Source organism: Misgurnus anguillicaudatus, chromosome 3, assembly GCF_027580225.2.
Source record: "Misgurnus anguillicaudatus chromosome 3, ASM2758022v2, whole genome shotgun sequence".
In the NCBI taxonomy this organism is placed as follows: Eukaryota; Metazoa; Chordata; class Actinopteri; order Cypriniformes; family Cobitidae; genus Misgurnus; species Misgurnus anguillicaudatus.
Window position 1 is genome coordinate 28,164,723 of NC_073339.2, and position 20,605 is coordinate 28,185,327.

General features: G+C 42.8%; 1 protein-coding gene across 2 annotated transcripts in view; it reads left to right on the plus strand.

Annotated features, from left to right (window-relative positions):
- Positions 1 to 16,647: 16,647 nt before the first annotated feature.
- Positions 16,648 to 20,605, plus strand: part of sh3gl2a (SH3 domain containing GRB2 like 2a, endophilin A1) — a 37,940-nt gene continuing 33,982 nt past the window's right edge. The window contains exons 1-2 of one of the 2 annotated variants that reach the window (XM_055205293.2): positions 16,648 to 17,121; positions 18,346 to 18,386. In XM_055205293.2, coding sequence (XP_055061268.1) covers positions 18,375 to 18,386 — 12 coding nt within the window. In that variant the 5' untranslated portion in view covers positions 16,648 to 17,121; positions 18,346 to 18,374. The remainder of the gene's footprint in view (positions 17,122 to 18,345; positions 18,387 to 20,605) is intronic. The other variant, XM_055205292.2, reaches the window with a different exon arrangement.

Genomic DNA, 20,605 nt, shown 5'->3' on the forward strand with positions numbered 1-20,605 from the left:
ATATGTATTTAATACAAGAGTGAGTGCAGGTGCAAAAGGGGAGCTTGGCTCTTTTCTAAAGCCCCCCAACCGATAATCATGCGAGCCTACTCAATAAACTTTATGAAATGCAAACATTTATAAAGACAAACGTTTGTTTTAGTTTACATACACACATTGCTAGACAGTTAGGGACCACAATCTAATCAGTATTTGAAATAACATTTTTATATGTAACATTTAATTAAATTCCTCCAATTGTATGGACGTATATGTAAGAGCATAATTACAGCGCTTTTTACAATGTGTAAACTTTAAAAAGTTAGCGAGATGTTGGTTTTACCGGTTGTTGATAACAGCTGTGAATGATCACCGCGTTTAAGCAGCCACGTCACAGAAGAAAAAGTGAACAGTGTCCCAATGTCAAGTCGAGTCCTTACCAGTGCCCAAACCTGCATACACATTCACAACATCGGGAGATTGGGGACAAATTCGCCGAGCATCACCCGCTGCCAGCTACAGTGATTGGGAGCGCCGCTCTAATTTGCCCGTGTAGACGTTGCGTCGCATTAGTTCCGTGTAAAATCTAAATAAATGTATACTTTTTTATTTGGTCAGCGCGGGGTGGCCACAGGGGTGACCAGGGACATGTCTACAGAGGCACGGGCCACCCTTGGCCTCCGTGTAGAACCGCCACTGGTGTCAACCACTGATCTATATAAATGACTGGATTGCGCATAACGTCACAACTGAAGCCATCGCGCCGCCATGTTGGTATACCCAAACATTCTATTAAATCAATGGACGCGATCAGATTTTAATGATAAAACATTACTTTACTAGTCTTCGTTTTTATATCTGAAGTTACCCTGTACATTATTACAACACAAACGTCCTAAGCATGTACATAGTTATTTACTGAAAGTTGTACATTTTAGTTTTTAATCAGTTATTATACATTCATCTTCATTACACAGTATCAGATCAGCAGACAGGCCGCAGCATATTTAGTATTAATGACAAACGTGCTCATTCTGAAATCTAAATAAATAATCATACTTTGTACCGTATGTGAATGCAATAATTTGCCGGTTTTATGTTATCTAAACCTACAAGTTACCTAAACTTATTTAGAGAAATAACGCTGACCCTGTAGCTGAATGTAAAAAAAAAACGTATACCCGTGTCATTAACAGAATGCAGCAGACACACTCACCTTAACGTTTTTTTAAAAATCCATTATCCTGCCCGATTAAAACATAAACATTGCAAATAACACCAGAATTAACAGTTAATTTACCTACACATATCCTAAAAATAATCTCGCGTGACTGATACGCTGTAAAGCGGGTGAATTTAAAATGTGATTTTGAATGGAAGTCAATGACGCTCTCTGCCGGTTGGGTATACCAAGATGGCGGCTCGACTCTGCGCTGACTTCACCTCACGTTGTTACGTTAAGCGTTCTATGCGCAATCCAGTCATTTATATAGATCAGTGGTGTCAACCCATAATTGTTTCCAACTACCAAACAACGTTGAAGTACTTATACGGAAAGCTGAGCGATCTCGTACATGGACAGAAAGGATACTTATGTGAACCGAGCTACGTAGTTTGTTGAACATTGAAGATACTTTGGGAAAAGGCGTAGGGAAGCCTTTGTTATTTTCTAGTATCCTCTGTAGACTTCAGTTAGGAGTGACTGCCGTTTATGTATTTTTGTTATTAATTAGGGAGTTTAGTTTGGGCGTTCTTTTCTACATTTTCTTTTTGGTAGTGAGTCTAGTTTGGGGGTAGGCTATTAGTTATTTGGGGGTTTTGTTTTTTCCCGTTTAATTTACCCTGGAGCACATGTGTGAGTGCTATAATAAACACCTGAATTTTTCTTACAACTTATCCATTGTCTCTCTGGTTGTTTATTGTTACACTGTGTGGATAATATCTCCTTTAAATGTTGCGCCAACATCCCATACTAAATACATCTAGCACGTAACAGTGCATACATGTTGCTCACATAATATTGTAGCCCACGGTGTTATGAGACTTTTACCATTATTATCCATATACTTTTTCAAAAACCACGTGCATCAATGAGTCTTGACCGCCTCTGACCCTGTTGCCGGCTCACCACTTTCCCTTCTTTGGACCACTTTGATAGGTATTGACCACTGCAGACCGGGAACACCCCACAACTGCAGTTTTGAAGATGCTCTGACCCAGTCGTCTAGCCATCACAATTTGTCCCTTGTCAAAGTCATTCAAATCCTTACGCAAGCAAGAAAAATGTATACTGTACATGTGTATATATATATATATATATACAGTATGCATACCTGTCAACACTGGAATTTGAAAATAAGGGAAATTTCCCGAACATTAACACCACAAACCCCCCGCCCCATACAAACAATGATACAAGGTATACACTGCAAAAAGGTCTTTCTTACTTAGTATTTTTATCCTGTTTTCAGTACAAATATCTAAAAATTCTTAAATCAAGATGCATTTTCTTGATATGCAAAATGACCTAAGAAAATAAGTTTAGTGTTAAGACAAAAATATCACAGTTAAGTGAATTTGTGCTTAAAACAAGCAAAAAAAACCTGCTAGTTTCATATGTAACTGTGGTTCTTTGAATTCCGGATGACCACCAGAGGCGGTGCAAAAGCACTTATCACAGCGCTAGCTTGATAGGTCGAGAAAATATACCAACAAAGTCACATGGTGACATAGGCTGAGCCCTGAGCAATAAAGGGCCAACCAGCTCAGCCTTCTGCCTCACGGACGCCTTTCTGGCGCATTCCGCATGACAAAGAACTCTGGCGGTCATCCGGAATTCACAGAACCGCAGTTACATATGTAACTAGCATTCTGTTTCATTACTCCTGGCCGCCAGAGGTGGTGCAAAAGCACTAGTGGATGACTCCTACCAACATAGTCATGAGGAATGCCACCCACCTGTAAATCAAGGTTGTTCTCGGAGGACCGCAGAACAGACAGCATGAGGGGCAACAACGTTGATCTTGTAGAAGCGGGAAATGTACATGGAGAAGTCCAAGTAGCAGCTGTGCAGATATCCGCCATAGATACTCCCCTGAAGGCAGCCCAAGACGTAGACACCGCCCTAGTGGAATGACAAGTGACATGTCGGCCTGCCAGAACTGGTAAGAAATGCTGTAGAGCCAGAAAGACTGCCCGTAGTTCCAGAAGATTTATATGATCCCTGGGGACCAGCGTCCACAAACACCCCTGTGGTTCCACGATGCTCCCCAACCGAGCAGAGAAGCATCGATTGTGATCACCTCTCGACGGGAAGGAATGACTCCTAGAGGAACACCTGACATCAGAAAATCCAGACGATTCCACGGTGTCAATGCCAGCATACAACTGTGCGAGACAACAATCAGACGATGAAGATGTCTGGCAGGGCTCAAGCGAAGACTGTTGTTCCACCGTCGGAAAGGTCTGAGGTGGAGGCAAGCCGAGTGGGATAACCGGAGTAGCAGCAGTCAGCATCCCCATGAGCTGTAAAACACTCTTGTATCTCAAGCTCGCTCCCAGATGGAAACGAGCAAGCAGCTGTAGAATATTGTCCACCCTTGCATCTGAGAGGGTGGCCGACATTGCGCAGGAATCCAGCATCATTCCGATGTAAGTGATTCTCTGCACTGGACTTAGACGACTCTTCGCCTCATTGACGACAGGGCCAAGCCTATGAACATGCATCAGAAGTGGGCTGGTGTCTTGCACAGCCTGCTGGCTTGTGCCTGCACACAGCAGCCAGTCGTCCAAGTAAGGCAGGATTCGCATCCCCTTAGACCACATAGGATGTAGGGCTGCAGACATGCATCTCGTGAACACTCAGGGGGCCAGAGATAGGCCAAAAGGAAGGACCCTGAATTGGTAAGCTTGGTTTTTGAAGCTGAATTGAAGGAATTTCCTGTTCGGCACGTGAAAATAAGCATCCTTCAAGTCGATGCTTTTGAACCAATCATCCTTCCTGACAGACCGAAGAACGTCGGCTGCCCACAACATTCGAAAGGGAAGATGTTTCAGGAACTTGTTTAGATGTCTAAAGTCCAGAACCGGATGAAAACCACCATTCTTTTTTGCAACGAGGAAGTAGATTGAATAAAAAACATCCGTTTGAACACAGGGATGAACTCTTTCGATTGCTCCTTTCTCCAGAAGAGAACCCATTTCCAGAGAGAGGGCCACTGAACACGCTGGATCTTTTATGACCGTCTGAACGATCCTGGAAAAACCAGGGATCTACAGTAGGACAGCTGTGCATTCGATGGTTTCAAGCTTTGTGAGTGCGCCCTTTAACGGCTGTGAGGGGGCGCTGATGTGTACCCCCTGGAAACTGCTGTTGATGCGGAAGAAAACCTCTCCTCTGGTGTCTACAGCAGCACGGGCCTCTGTGACCCCTGAGGTTGCGGGTTAGGACGTTGGCAAAACCTTTGATCCTGGGTCGGAAAACGATGATGAGCCTGAGGGCCTGGCACTGTAGGATTAAGCTCCGTCAATTGTCGAGTGGCCCGGACAGTTTTAACCTCTTTTCCAGAAGCTCTGGAACAGTAGGTCCAAACAGCTGACCAGGAACGATTGGAAGATCACGTAATGTCTTCTTGCAGTCTTCAGGCAGTCTTGCTTGGGCAAGCCATACCTGTCGATGAGCTGCCAGGAGTGTGGCCATAAGGGTACCCAGCTCACGGGTTACATGGCCCATAGCCAAAAGGGCAGTTTGAAGAAACTGTGAGACTGAGGGGTCAGGTTTTGACGACTCGAGAGTGTTGGTAGTGGCGAGGAGTAATTGACAAATTGTGTTCTCTGCCCAGGTTATATATACAGTTGAAAGAAAAAGTATGTGAACCCTTTGGGCTTACTTGGATTTCTTCATAAATTGGTCATAAAATGTGTTCTGATCTTCATCTAAGTCACAACAATAGAGAAACACAGTCTTCTTAAACTAATACCGCACAAATATTATACATTTTCATGTTTTTATTGAAGACAACATGTAAACATTCATAGTGCAGGGTGGAAAAAGTATGTGAAACCCTAGGCTAATGACTTCTCCAAGAGCTAATTGGAGCCAGGAGTTAGAGTTCTCAACGGCCTGAAAAATACAACCCGACCCGACCCGGCCCGTGGCTTTTAAAGCCCGGACCCGATGTAACCCGACACATCAATGTGAATTATCTGTCCGAACCCGACCCGCGGCCCGACGCCGCCGACCCCCCTCTGCCTTTTTTTTCTCATACACGTAGTAGGCTATTATCATGACCAGCAGACGGAAATTCAAACCAAGCTTTAATGTTCACGCCTTTTAACAATACAAACAACTGAAACAGTAAACTTTAAATATAGGCTATATAAATATGCCTAAAAATCACACAATAATAAATAAAAATAACTCAAACATGTACCCAGCCAGCGGCTTCTCCTCCTGTAGTAGCAAGAAACTGTGAATTCACCTGCGGCAAGTTTACTTTTCTCCATCTCTTCTTCTCCAGGCAACAGGCGTGCACGCAGTGATAGCAATAAGCTCTGGGGTGGATCCGCAATGGATCTGCTCTAAAGCGGATCCGCTCTGAAGCCGGCAGCTTCGGTCTGGATCCGTTGCTGATCCACCCCGGAGCTTATTGCTATCCCCCGCCCCTCTCTGTGATGCATGTAGCAGCAGCCAGACCAGACTTTCTTTACGGTGAACAGCAGTGATGATTAATAATTTTTTTCACAGAGCGTAAAAGATTAAGCCCGAGGTCCGACCCGACCCGACTCAGGTGCTTATATTTTTGACTCGAACCCGGCCCGAATTCGCGGGTCCCGTCGGGTTTGTCGGGCCAGCCCGACCCGTTGAGAACTCTACCAGGAGTCAGCCAACCTGGGGTCCAATCAATGTGATGAGATTGGATGTCTGCCCTGTCCAATAAAAAACACATACCAGTTTTGTCAACAAAAATGTTAGCATGTGCCAGAGATTTCTGTAAGTCTTTAGCTGACACTCTAGGATTCTACCGTACAAATATTATACGTTTTCATGTTTTTATTGAAGACAACATGTAAACATTCATAGTGCAGGGTGGAAAAAGTATGTGAAACCCTAGGCTAATGACTTCTCCAAGAGCTAATTTGAGCCAGGAGTCAGCCAACCTGGGGTCCAATCAATGTGATGAGATTTGATGTGTTGATTAAGGCTGCCCTGTCCAATAAAAAACACATACCAGTTTTGAGTTTGCTGTTCTGAAGAAGCATTGTCTGATGTGAACCTTGCCTCGCACAAAAGAGCTCTCTACGATCAAGAATTGTTGACTTACATAAAGCTGGAAAGGGCTACAAAAGTATATCTAAAAGCCTTGATGTCCACGGTAAGACAGATTGTCTACAAATGGAGAAAATTCAGCACTGTTGCTACACTCCCTAGGCGTGGTTGTCCTGTAAAAATGACTGCAAGAGCACAGCGCAGAATGCTCAATGAGGTGAAGAAGAATCCTAGAGTGTCAGCTAAAGACTTACAGAAATCTCTGGCACATGCTAACATTTTTGTTGACAAATCTACAATAAGGAAAACATTAAACAAGAATGGACTTCATAGGAGGACACCACGGAGGAAGCCACTGCTGTCCAAAAAAAAACCCATTGCAGCATGTTTGAAGTTTGCAAAAGAGCACCTGGATGTTCCACAGCACTACTGGCAAAACATTCTGTGGACAGATGAAACCAAAATTGAGTTGTTTGGAAAGAACACACAACGCTATGTGTGGAGAACAAAAGGCACAGCACACCAACATCAAAACCTCATCCCAACTGTGGAGGGGGCATCATGGTTTGAGGCTGCTTCGCTGCCTCAGGCCCTGGACGGATTACGGTCATCGATGGAAAAATGAATTCCAAAGTTTATCAAGACATTTTGCAGGAAAACTTAAGACCATCTGTCCGCCAACTGAAGCTTAACAGAGGATGGACGATGCAACAGGACAACGACCCAAAGCATAGAAGTAAATCAACAACAGAATGTCTTCAACAGAAGAAAATACGCCTTCTGGAGTGGCCCAGTCAGAGTCCAGACCTCACCCCGATTGAGATGCTGTGGCATGACCTCAAGAGAGCGATTCACACCAGGCATCCCAAGAATATTGCTAAACTGAAACACTTTTGCAAAGAGGAATGGTCCAAAATTTCTCCTGACCGTTGTGCAGGTCTGATCTGCAACTATAGGAAACGTTTGGTTGAGGTTATTGCTGCCAAAGGAGGGTCAACCAGTTATTAAACCCAAAGGTTCACATACTTTTTCCACCCTGCACTATGAATGTTTACATGTTGTGTTCAATAAAAACATGAAAACGTATAATGCTTGTGCGGTTTTAGTTTAAGCAGACTGTGTTTCTCTATTGTTGTGACTTACATGAAGATCAGAACACATTTTATGACCAATTTATGAAGAAATCCAAGTGAGCCCAAAGGGTTCACACATTTTTTCTTTCAACTGTATGCAGTAGACTCGTATGCCTTCTTAGGTAATGAGTCTGTGCGGCCGCGCTGGGCCCTGGGGCAACGCACATTGCCTCGAAGGGCCTCATCGGGTGACACCACCAGGGCAGCGACCGCCTGTTCGATCTCCGGAGCGCGACCAACTCCAATAGTATCTGCCCCAACCATAGATGCCAGAATACGTGCTGTCCTTGGTCGCCTTTTCAAAGCATTAGGGCGAGTAAGGGAGTTGGAAAACTCTGCAATGAAGTCCTTGCAAGGTGGCATAGCGAAGCTGGATCCAGCTCCAGTCTGTCTGAAACAGTTGGCGATTCATCCAGCTCTAGGCATGTGACTGCCATCTGAAGCACAGCCACAGTAATCTGTGGAGGACATAGTCTGCCCTGAATGAGCAGACTCCCCACTAGAGCCCCCAGCTACTGAAGAGGCTGCGTTCTCCAGGATGGGAGATTATGCAGTAGCATCTACCACCCCCATATCCTGAAAAAGTGCATCAGATGCACTTGTGGAGAGCACATAAAAATCTGTGTGATGTGAAGGGGAAGATGAGCCCAGATGCTCAAAAACCATAGACTTAATGGAATCCTCCTCATCTTCCTGTGAAATGGTTGCAGGTAATGCAGGTATCACAGGCTGGAGCGTCTGGAGAAGGCGCTTTATTTCCAACATCTCCGACGAAAGTACAGCAACAGTTTTAAAAAGAGAGGCATCCTCTGGCTGGTCGTTATCTATAACGTTAGCCTTTTTCTTAGCTGGAGGGGCACCGGCAGCCGCCGATGCACTGCGTTTCCCTTTCCGTTTGGCTGACTGCGACTCCTTTTCCCCCAGTCTGACTGCACACTTAGGGTCCAGTTCGGCCAACCAAAGCCAGCTCTCTGACATGGGCAGGAAACTACAGTGCAAATACGGGTTTGTGATAGCCTCCTTTAAATGCTGTAATCCCAAACATGACGGACATACGTTGTTTTCGTTGTCAGGCAGGAGTGTGTTAGGACAAAGCTTACATGTTAAGGCAGTGTTCTTCACTCCCAGCCCTGGAGAGCCGGTGTCCTGCAGAGTTTAGCTCCAACCTTAATCAAACACACCTGAGCAAGCTAATCAATGTCTTCATGATCACTAGAAGATCACAGGTAGGTGTGTTTGATTAAGGTTGGAGCTAAACTCTGCAGGACACCGGCTCTCCAGGATTGGGAGTGAAGAACACTGTGTTAAGGGAATACCCGTGTGTGAGAATCTAAAAGATGCCCCTTCCCACCCCCACTATTTAACCTATAGCCTAAACCCAGTATATTCATGTATATCCTGTTTTCTATGAAATTTATGTTTGTATGCTTATGAGCATCCTTCTCTTGGGTGGTGTTCTTTCCTATGGTATAGTTCCCATAACAACTTCATCCTGTGCCTAAGGTTTCAAATGTATACACTGTATATCGTAATGTACTATGTTTAAAGTATATGTATGGTTATACCCTGTTCACATAATTGTTTAACACATGCTGTTTAGTTCTGATCCTGTTCATTCAAATTTCCTCTTGGTGATTGATGATCTTGCACTTGCTATGTTGGGAGGCATTGCAACATATCCTCTAGCTTTTGCTGCAGGTTGTTTGTGGTTGGGTCAAGTAGGGCAAGCTGGAAGATTTGCTAAAAGTGCATGCTTGCAGGGGTAATTGATATCACGCGATTGTTTGTCTCTACGGATTTACTCAATGTGTTGATCACAAGATTATGACAGACATTACCCAGGTGACTAGCATTTCCTTTCTGTATCCTATATAATGTGGAGGATGCCTAATAAACTTTGACACCGAGATGCAGTTCAAACATAGACCAGTGTCTTTTATGGTCCCCTGATATATATCAGACTTCTCTGCTGCTCATCTCAGACCTCATCGAACTACCTCAGTGCAGAAATCTAAAGAAACTCTCATACCTCTAGACCTGCTTAGAATAAGATTCTAACACAGTGGCAATAGAGCCATGTGCCATAATTTCCTCAAAAAAGAAATATGGAGGATAAATAATTTCAACTCAGTGACAAATGTTAGCGGGGAACAGTGGCAAAAAAGACCCCTGACTTCAGAAAAAACAAGGTTTTGAAAAGTAAAAACTTTGTATAAAAAACTAATGAGAACTAACGGAAAAATCACCGGGTAATACAGAGAGCTGTAAGGGGTTAACGGGAAACCTTAACACCAGCCGGCGGATAGCACAGAGAGGCCCGAACAGTTTACAAAACAAAACAAAAAATTATTGGGAATGACGGTATAACCGTCCGTAAAAAAACTCTTAGCCCCCGGATAGAACCGAGAGGCACGAGCAGTCACGCAAATCCGTCTGAGATGAAAAAATGACGGGGAACCCAGTAGGAAAAACAATAGCCGTCAGGAGCTAACACCAAGAGGCTCGAAAAACCATATAATCGGTCAGATGTAAAGATGACGGGGAACCGTCATATAAACGCTCGTAGAAAAATCACTAGCCACCGGACAGCTGAGCGAAGTTCTTGACGGTCTCGCTAAACAGGCTGGCCTGGGACACCAGAGCATTCAAGAGTCTGGTCTGTAAAGGCTGCCGAATCCTGACCTCTCTCGTGCAGGTCCCTCAGTCCCTTAGCCTGGTGAGCCTGCAGCAACGCCACTGCATGCAGGGCTGAAGCTGCCTCCCCACAAGCCCGATAAGCAGACGCCATCAGAGCTGACAAATGCCTACAGGCCTGTGAGGGAAGGGTTGGCTGGTCCCTCCAAGAGGAAGCAATAACCGGCTGGACACAGCTGCATCTCAACCAGGCTCTCCACTGTCGGGATATCAGTGTAGCCATTAGCAGCTCCACTGTCAAGAGAGTTGAGGTGATGGCCAATGGACCGGTTCCGGGATGAAAAACCTTGGGGAAGAAGGGCACGGGAAGTGAGGATTGTGATGCTGGAGCACCCCCAAAGTACCAATCATCGAGGTGGGATGGGTGGGGGAGGTTGTCCGAGCGAGCATGGCCACCATCTCAGGGTGAATCACAAAGGAATCACTCATGTCTACTTCAGTGAGGGAGAGAGAACAGAACTCGGGTCATGTTTTTTTCTTGATTTTGCGAAAAGCACATCATTTTGTTTTTATTGGGAGTGGACACAAAAAACTAGACACTTTAACGTTTTAAATGACATATAAATAATATATGTATGTCCAAAATAGCAGAGTAATCTAAGTCTCTTTGCGCAGCGATTAAAAATGAAGAGGTTGCGGTGCCGGCATCACCATCAACCCCAGGGAGTTAGTGTTTCACGAGTTCGCATTAACATGTAATAGATAGGGAATGAGATAAAACATATTTGGCGTGCTGTCCGAGGAGAGGGCTCCGAGCTCTGAATTTTAGCCAAACCCAGAGTACTCCCCTCTCTTTAACTGTGATAAATGAATCTAGATGGGAGTGAGGTGATGGGGAGGAGGAGGGATGCTGCAAAAAATCTGTCATGGGACAGAGGTGAGGGACTGCCATTTATAGGCACCTCTTTGCACTGATTGGTTGGATCACATGACCATGCTCCTCCCGAACTTAGTTTAATAAACTTCATTTCACGAGTTCACATTAACATGTAATCGATAGGGAATGAGAGAAAGCATATTTGGCATGCTGTTTGAGGGGAGGGCTCTGAGCTCGAAATTTTAGCCCGAACCCAGAGTACTGCCCAAAAATGCCACATTCACGAGTTCGCATTAACATGTAATCGATAGGGAATGAGATAAAGCATATTTGGAGTGCTGTCCGAGGAGAGGGCTCCGAGATCGGAATTTTAGCCCGAACACAGAGTACTCCCCTATGTTTAACTTTGATGAATGGATCTATGTGAGAGAGAGGTGATCGGGTGGAGGAGGGATGCTGCAAAAAATCTGTCACGGGACAGAGGTGAGGGACTGCCATTTATAGGCACCTCTTTGCACTGATTGGTTGGATCACATGACCATGCTCCTCCCGAACTTAGTTAAATAAACTTCATTTCACGAGTTCGCATTAACATGTAATCGATAGGGAATGAGATAAAGCCTATTTGGCGTGCTGTCCGAGGAGTGGGCGACGAGCTCGGAATTTTAGCCCGAACCCAGAGTACTCCCCAAAAATGCGACATATTTGACAGACAGCAGCCAGAACAAACATCCCCAAAAAGTGTAAGCGTAAAGACCTATAGAAAGCGGTGGGAAAACTAGTGGTTTGACTGGGAGGGCTCTCGCAGCATCCGACGGGGGCATTGTCTGAGATGCTCGCAGCATCGGACGGGAAAGCCCCGCCAGCAGTCAAACGGGGAGCGCATTTGCGAACTAGAACAAGGTGCGGAATTAAACGAGTTAAGGCCAATTCACTGGAAGGCCGCTGCAGTGTCCAACAAAAGCTTTGGTTGAGATGCTAGCAGCATCGAACGAGACGTCTCCACATGCAGAGGGGAAATGCTGGTGAGGACGGTGAGAAATTTAATAAGCGAGACAAGCAAAATTCGAATTAGGCGTTTGACCGGGAAGACCCTCGCAGCATCTGACGGGGGCTTTGGCTGAGGTGCTCACGGCATCAGACGGGAAGTTCCTGCCAGCAGTCAAACGGGAATGCTTTACAATACATTTTTTAAATAAGCAAAATTAAGCATCCAACCGGGAGGACCCTTGCTGCATCCGAAGGGAGCTTGAGCGAAGATGCTCGCTGCATCGGATGGGTAGGTCCCGCCTGTATAAAAAAGGAAATGCTTGATATAAGGTTTAAAAAGCAAAAATTTTGGTGTTCGACCGGGAGAACCCTCGCAGCGTCCGAAGGGAGCTTTAACGGAGATACTCACAGCATCGAACGGGTAGGTTCCGCCTGCAGTCAAACAGGAAGGCTCTAGAATAGGGTTAAAAAGGCAAAAAATTTGGTGTCCGACCAGGAGGACCCTCGCAGCATCCAAAGGGAGCTTTTGCGGAGATGCTCACAGCATCGGATGGGTAGGTCCTGTTGCAAATTCAACATGAAAATATAAAGGTAAGAAAACTATGAGTGATGGGGCTCGACCAGCGATTTGAAGGGGCGAAACTTAAATTGGTGAAAGAAAATCCCGCACTGCCTACAAACGGGGAGCCCATACAACGACGTGCACGGTAGAGTGCAACTGTGTGTGAAAAATGCTGGGGAAAAATATATACGAATACTGTATACATACAGTGTATTCTCACAAGTATAAACGCACGCAGATAAATATACATATAATTATTTATTCATTTTAATGAATGTGCAGGTGAAGCAAACAAAACAAACTAGGCGTACCCAAGATTTTCTGATATGCAAGTGGTTGAATCTAATGTAGAATTTGAATGATTCTGACATCCGGCAACTGAGGGCCTAAGTTTGTTGATAAGAGAGGCCGTTTGGAGCGGGAGTGGTTGGGGCACTGATGCTGAATGAATTAGCTGAATGAAAATTTAATTGCTTGGATATCAGACTGGATTAAAACAAATTTTACCAAAATCTCGTAGCCAATTAAATTCGGTTGTCGATGAAAAGAGGATCAAAACAAGTTTCGACCAGGATCGTCTGTACTGCAGGTAATTTATTAGCGAATTATATAATTGGATGGGGTTCGGTAAACTGAAAATAGAAAGTGCCCCTTCTTAAATTTGAATGTCTTACTTTGTTTGAAGAAAAACAAGATTGTATCAAGGTTTTAGAACTTTTTAATCAGAAGTTGTAGGGTAGATGACTGGACTGAAATTTTAGATTACTGCAAATCCTGAACAGTGAAAAAAGCAAAAAACACAAAATGAACACTGCGTCCAGTGTGCGGGCAGTATGGATGGAGTGGTAGAGGGAGTGGTGACCGAGCCGAAAGGCGGAAAGGCACCTAGACATTAAAGGAATAGTCTACTCATTTTCAATATTAAAATATGTTATTACCTTAACTAAGAACTGTTGAATCATCCCTCTATCATCTGTGTGTGTGCACGTAAGCGCTGGAGCGCGCTGCGACGCTTCGATAGCATTTAGCTTAGCCCCACTCATTCAATGGAACCATTTAGAGATAAAGTTAGAAGTGACCAAACACATCAACGTTTTTCCTATTTAAGACGAGTAGTTATACGAGCAAGTTTGGTGGTACAAAATAAAACATAGCGCTTTTCTAAGCGGATTTAAAAGAGGAACTATATTTTATGACGTAATAGCACTTTTGGGAGTACATCAACTCGCCTGAAAAGTCCGCTCCCCTTCTCACTCTCATAATGGGAGAGGGAGGGTGTTCCTGCGCCGAGTTGAAGTACTCCCAAAAGTGCTATTACGCCATAAAATATAGTTACTCTTTTAAATCCGCTTAGAAAAGCGCTATGTTTTATTTTGTACCACCAAACTTGCTCGTATAACTACTCGTCTTAAATAGGAAAAACGTTGATGTGTTTGGTCACTTCTAACTTTATCTCTAAATGGTTCCATTGAATGAATGGGGCTAAGGTAAATGCTATCGTAGTGTTGCAGCGCGCTCCAGCGCTTACGTGCACGCACACACATGATAGAGGGATGATTCAACAGTTCTTAGTTAAGGTAATAACATATTTTAATATTGAAAATGAGTAGACTATTCCTTTAAGTCAATTGTAATGGGCGGCATGGAGTTTGGGCAAATGGGCTTATTTCTAAATATAGTTTTGATGAGGGGTGAGAGTTTTAGAGTTGTTTATAGCTGATGAAGGTTTGCCAAAGATTAGATTATAAAAATTAATGCCACTTAATAAGCCTGAATGACTATACTGTTGAATAAATGAGATGCCCAACAAAGAAAAATCCGGAAACGGACCTGAAATGCCCATGGCATTGGAGAGGTAGGCCCCATATGCAGTCAAAACAGGAGTGCATAAATAAAGAGGCGTGAAATTTTTGGAGCAAAACTGGGCATCGAATTTAAATGTTTGACAGGAAGGACCCTCGCAGCGTCTGCGGGAGCTTTAGCTGGGATGCTCACAGCACCAGACGGGTAGGTCCCACCTGCGGTCGAATGGGGCTCACCCAGCACTTTGAAGGGGCAAGACGAATAAACAGAAGAAAGAAACTTTGCATAGTTTCTGATTGGGGAAAATGTGCAGTAATGCAAATAGCAGAGCTTAAAAAGAAAACTATTGTTATTTAATGACTGTGAAATAATGAGATTTAGACAAGCAGCAAACGCTGATAGAAATTTAGGTGAAATAAGAGCTGATATGCAAGCGCTGAGCAATTGGAAAAAACACGATTGAATTGGCATGTACCTACTGCCAGCTTCATCACCACCAATGTAACATGCAAATGTGATTGGTAACAGCGGGAATGCTCAGGTGTTGGAAATTAATTAGTTCCAGGTGTGGTTTCCTTACACTGTAAAAAATCCAATGAATGAAATGTTGGACGGGCAAAAATATATAAGTTAAACCAATTTTCCTAAAAAATAATTAGTATTTTTACAGTGTAGAGAAAAAAAATTGTTCATGGTTAAATGATTTACCGTTGAATAATAGCTTTGGAGGATAGGGTAAATGTCTCTGAATATAAATCGAGGTATCAAGATTTTACCTGGTGACTGGAGAGTTTTGTATGATGACTTACTAGGGATGGACTTGCATCCAGTTCTGATGCCGGCAGGCTAACTACCGGTGATGGAAAAAAAATAAGATTTTGCTCACTGGCACATGCGTGGCAGTTAAATTGATTCCGAAGACCATCGTAAAAAGCATAGCGAGGGGGCGCAGTGTTTCGTTGACAAGTTTAGAAAATTTGAGCGTTTTCAATTTTATTTAGAATGCTACCAGAGCAGCATGTAGGACTGAACAAAATTTTAGATAAGAGGAGTTTACATTTAAAACCAAACTGGCTAAGGATATTAAATACGGCAACGCTATATGACCGAAATATAGTTTAAAACCCAGAAACCCGAAGGAGATGCCAAAATTCCAGGATCTTTAAAACTTTTTGAACTGTGAGGGAGATCTGCTGGAATAGCATCGGGTGGTTAGATTGAGATTTTTTCAGCGAATAGGGGAATTGCATAGTTACATAAATAAAACCGAAAACCCAACTTTTTTGCGACTGATTTTCCCCACAAGTTAAATAAACCGCGATGTGGAATTGAACGCGGTAGCCTATATTACGCCAGCGGGGTGATAATGATAGGGCGCAGTTTAGGGTACTGATGACTTTTCTGAAGGAGACAGGGCTATATAATAGGATTTGAGATAGTTATAGGGGAAAGGAGGGAGGTAATGTAGGAATGAAAATGTGTTTATTTAAATATATATTTTTTATGTGTATATATATGTAATTGAAAAGTAGAGATTATACCTATTATCAGGTCCATATTCCAGAACAGAGGGGGTGGTAATGCTCCATTAAGCTGGTTGCCAACCGCCGGTAAAAAAGAAAGAAGAAGAAGAAGACAATCGCATGCGATTTATCATGCAGTCCTTACTTTTAAGTTACATTATGGAGCCAGAGAAAACTGAAATTATAAACAGTTATACAATGCTAACATGATGCTAACATGTTGTTTTGTAACTTTAAAGTCTTTGGTAGCTACCGGTTTTGATAGAATATCTGTTGGAAATCAGACGTTGTTTATTTTCTTAATTTACAGACACCGGCCCTGTTGGTGTCTGTTTGTTAATTGAGTTAAACATGGTAATGTTAAAATCTCTTAGTCTCTGTGTCTGTTGGTTTATTAACCTAACATTTAGTGTACAGAAACTAACACCTGGTGTACGGGTAACGTTATTTCAACTGCGTGTTTTACTCATAAAACAACAGGCCTATCAGAAGAGTATTACATGCCAAAACGACCTGTTTTTAGCAGAGCTCCTGAAAGAGGAGCTGTAAACATATAACGTTAGATTGTTTTTGGCACTTAAACTGCAAATATATATAAGGACATCATAACTTAAAATATAATGCTAAAAAGTCTTGAAATATGGGACCTTTAAAAAGTGGAATACACCTTTAGTGATTTGGTTTTTGCCTATGCAGTAATATATTTGCGTAAATATAAAACACCATAATTCATTTAACTTGAAATAACTTGAAACTCTCTCATAGTGAATCAAGTACAGCGATTAAAATCTAGTTTTTGGTCTTTTCTAGTTTATTTGCATGAACAACTGGACATGGTTAACGTTTTTTGCGCTTTGTGGTACTTGCAGACGGTCCCTTATGTACAAGACGAATATCAAACCTAAAACTAACTACCGCGGCTCCATGCAGGAATTTACCAGAAAAAAATACTGCAGTATAGTAGGCTATAGGAAAATCAATTCTGCGTTAATTGTTTAATTGATTTATCTCACATCCTCGCTGAAAAAAGGACCCGCAGTTGCTGGAAAAATTGCCTGTTTTCCCACTCGCGACACGTCTCAGCGTGGGAGAAATACATCTAACGTTATAATCTTTGGAGAGGCGGCCCTGAGTCGTGACGTTCCTGGCGCGTCAACATCATCTGCTATAATCAGCCTACGCCTGTGGTGATTCCCAATTCGCAAGGGTTTAACTATAATCGTATCCGCTGTACTTCTAAATATACTTACATCTTGACACATCACATCCAGGCGTTAGGACAGAACAGCAGAATTCCAGTCGGAATCATGTCTGTAGCGGGACTGAAAAAGCAATTTCACAAAGCCACTCAGGTAAGGTGCAATGACATTGACATAAATTCTGTTGTCCATCAAATTCACGAAATGGTTTGCTGCATTCTGATCGTGAACGTTCACACCAGTAGATAGAGCAGCTTGTGTCCAGAACCGTAATGCGATTTTCACAACCGTCTCCGTTTCTACAAACCGTAGTAACTTACTATTTTGCTGATTGAAATGGCGAATCTACTTAATCAAAAGCATCATTACGCAATGTGATCTGCTTGATTTCATGTGAAATAATTTAAGATGGGTGTTAAAATTGTAGTGTGTTAATTATCGTAGGTGATATTAAAATGCGAGATCATAAATATTTAGATGCTGCGTAGTTATGTGTTGTTACATAATAAGTTATACCCTTAAATTGACATCAATGCCCTCTAAAGCGATCGTGAAGCTCTGACCCTTAAAACCGTTGTTGTTCTGTTTCCACCAGAGAGGATTTGGGCTCCAATGCTATGTGGACTGTTAATCTTTACACAGAAATATCTCAAGCATCGTAATTTTCTAGTCAAATAACTGTTGTCACTTGGACACAAACAAGCCATGTATCGTCTAATTGTAATATATTTATTTTAATGTAATTGATTCAAAGAGCTGATAAGTTACGGCAGCATTAAATCAAGGTTTAATATCTGGTTAAAGATGTCCTGGTGCATTAGACTTGGTCTGGGTCCTTTTTTGTTCATGTGTTGTCCTTGCCTGAAGCTTCACATTGCATTTTAACATGAATGAGAATATTGTTTTTTGGTTTTGTGCAGCAAAGATGTATGAACAGCCCAGTTATTAGTACATTTTAAAGATAGTTTTGTGAATCAGGAGCATTTGTGGAATTATTGCTCTTATATGCAAAATGTATGATCCCCATCTGATCAACTACTGATAAACTACTTCAGTTGGCTCTCTGCACCACTGCATTTTATTGCAGGCCATCTGTTTATAAAGATAGTATAGCGATCTGAGTTGTAGAGCTGGATTTGCATATCAGTGCCTCACAATAAACAACATAATCTGTCTCTTTCTGACAAATAATTATGGTGTTACATCATGAGTGCATGCTGTACAGTAGAGAGGTTGGCATGACTCAGAACTGCTTGGTAGAACAGATGGTTCCTTAAAGGAGCTCTATGTAACATTGACCTCTAGCGACTAAACTTGGTATAGCAGTCTAAATTCAAAATATTGAAGAGTTTATTTTCACCGCCCTCCTCCCCCCAGGTTGCCAGACACAAAGAGGAGCACAACTAATGATGAAAAGCGTAAGTGTATCTAAATTTTACATTTGCAAATTACAAACCCGTTCATCTAAATATTTATACCTCAATCTGCGGCTAATTTCAGAGGTTGCGTCCATTGCATTTATTGTCCATTTTGGTCTAATTTAAGCAACTGTGATAACTGGCAACCGAGCTGTCGAAATACAATATTGGATAAATTGGCAGTGGCAGGATCAAGGATCATTTTATTTATTTATACATTTCTGTGTGTAATGTGTTAAAGGTCCCATTTTTCCTGATCTTATTTTTCAAACTTCAGTTAGTGTGTAATGTTGCTGTTAAGGGCGGGACACACCAAAACTTTTCGCGGCTGAAAACGCCTGGAGGACGCAGAATGCCAGCTGTTTTTTCAGCTGAGTGCTAGCTTTCTTTAGCTGAGCACTTTGGTAGCTGTGATGCTTGAGCTGTGAGCCGTTTGGTTTTTGTGATACTTGTCCCGCCCCTCGTCCACTGTGATTGGACGTCCGTGTGAGAACTGACATTGACGAGTGGAGCTTTTCACTCAAAGTTGAATCTCTTTCAACTCTCAACGCTGTGGAAAAACCGCAGAGCTTCGGCTTTCAGCGCGAAAAAAATCCACCAGCTGTTGGCTGTTTTGCAAAACCCTGTGCTTCCTTTGGAAGCATATGAAAACATGCGCCAGCCACGGGTGTAAAAGCTTTGGTGTGCACGCCCCCTTAGGGCATAAATAATACCTGCAAAATGATAAAGCACAAAGTTCACTGCCAAGCAATATATTTTCTTTAATAGAATTCCTCTTTCAAAGCCTACAGCGAATGGCTGGTTTGGCCATTTTACAGCCCTCTACTTCCCGGCTAAATGACGTCAAAGCAACAGTGTTTGATGAAACTCCACCCACAGGAATACGTCAGTCGCCGCCTAAGCTCAAACGGCTCTGGCTAAGCTAAGCTACTGTCGAATTACAGCACACTAAACAATCAGGGCTGCGTTCAGCCCCGACAAAACGTTGCACAATGTTTATTAAACAGAAAGGGTGATGCATTGAACACCCTGTTGTGATGACGCAAGAGTTGCAACTACGATAGCTGAGAGGCCATTCTTTGTGTTCTTTTTTAAATGTTTCTGAAGCCTGATGAAATTGTTATAAATGTGTGTTTAATACTGTAAAATACCCTCGATTTTACAGTCACTGACCTTGCCGTCCAGAATGAAAGACAACATTCCAACTGGAACCCATTGAGGGAGCTGTCTCTGTAGTACCGCGTGGTAGGCTACATCTTGCCGCTTATGGGCCAAAATTTCTGACACACCCACCAAACAAGAGAAAACGCATCTAAAACCTGTTGCACACCGTTTCCAGGAAACATGTCGTTAAACCCGGAAACCGTAGCAAAACGTTGCGCACGGGTGTGAGCTTGAACATGCCCCTGAACTCGCTACATATTTCTGAAGGAGGGACTTCATAGAACATGGAAGACATCAGCCCATTTTTAGGACTGTGAAAATCGCAGTATAGAGATAAGTAAATTGTGTGAAAAATACTGCGTACATTGCATTCAGAATACATCAGCTGGTCTAATCTTTACTTCTCCAGAAACTTCAGATAATATTCATTTGCAGTGTTTATAAGATGTGGTCAGGTCTATAGAAGAAATGAAGCAAAATATACCAGGAAACAGTTAGTCCTGTCTTTTTCTCTTGCTTTCTTCCTTGCTCATGCAAAACAACACAGCGTCTGTTGCAAATGTAGCTGATGTTTTGTTCTGCTTGCCTCATTACAAGTTCTTCAATACAAATTTCTTTCTGCTAAGCCATTTCAATAGTTTTTATTAGTTACTGTACAACACAACTGCTGCAGCTAGCCGTTTTTCAGACATAGGACATTTATTTGATCTGCATAATAGAAAAATGTAATGAGTTCTGGCACAATATATACAGTACAGCATACAGCATGGGTCTTCAACCAGGGGCCCACAGGGGTTTTACGGCGGAACTGCAGGGGATTCGCCAAATAATGTTTAATCACAAGCGTTTTAATGCAACAGGCAAATGACACCACAGTTTTATAAACTGCATTATAAACTGTGAAAAACTATTGCTCGCATTTAAAATCACTGATGGTGCAAGATTCATAGTCTGATTTAAATCAGGACTAATAGCGCTTGTCAAAACCCAAAGATGCTACGGACTCATTACATGTTGTTCTCTTGCAGAGAATAAACTCACATAACTCAAACTCG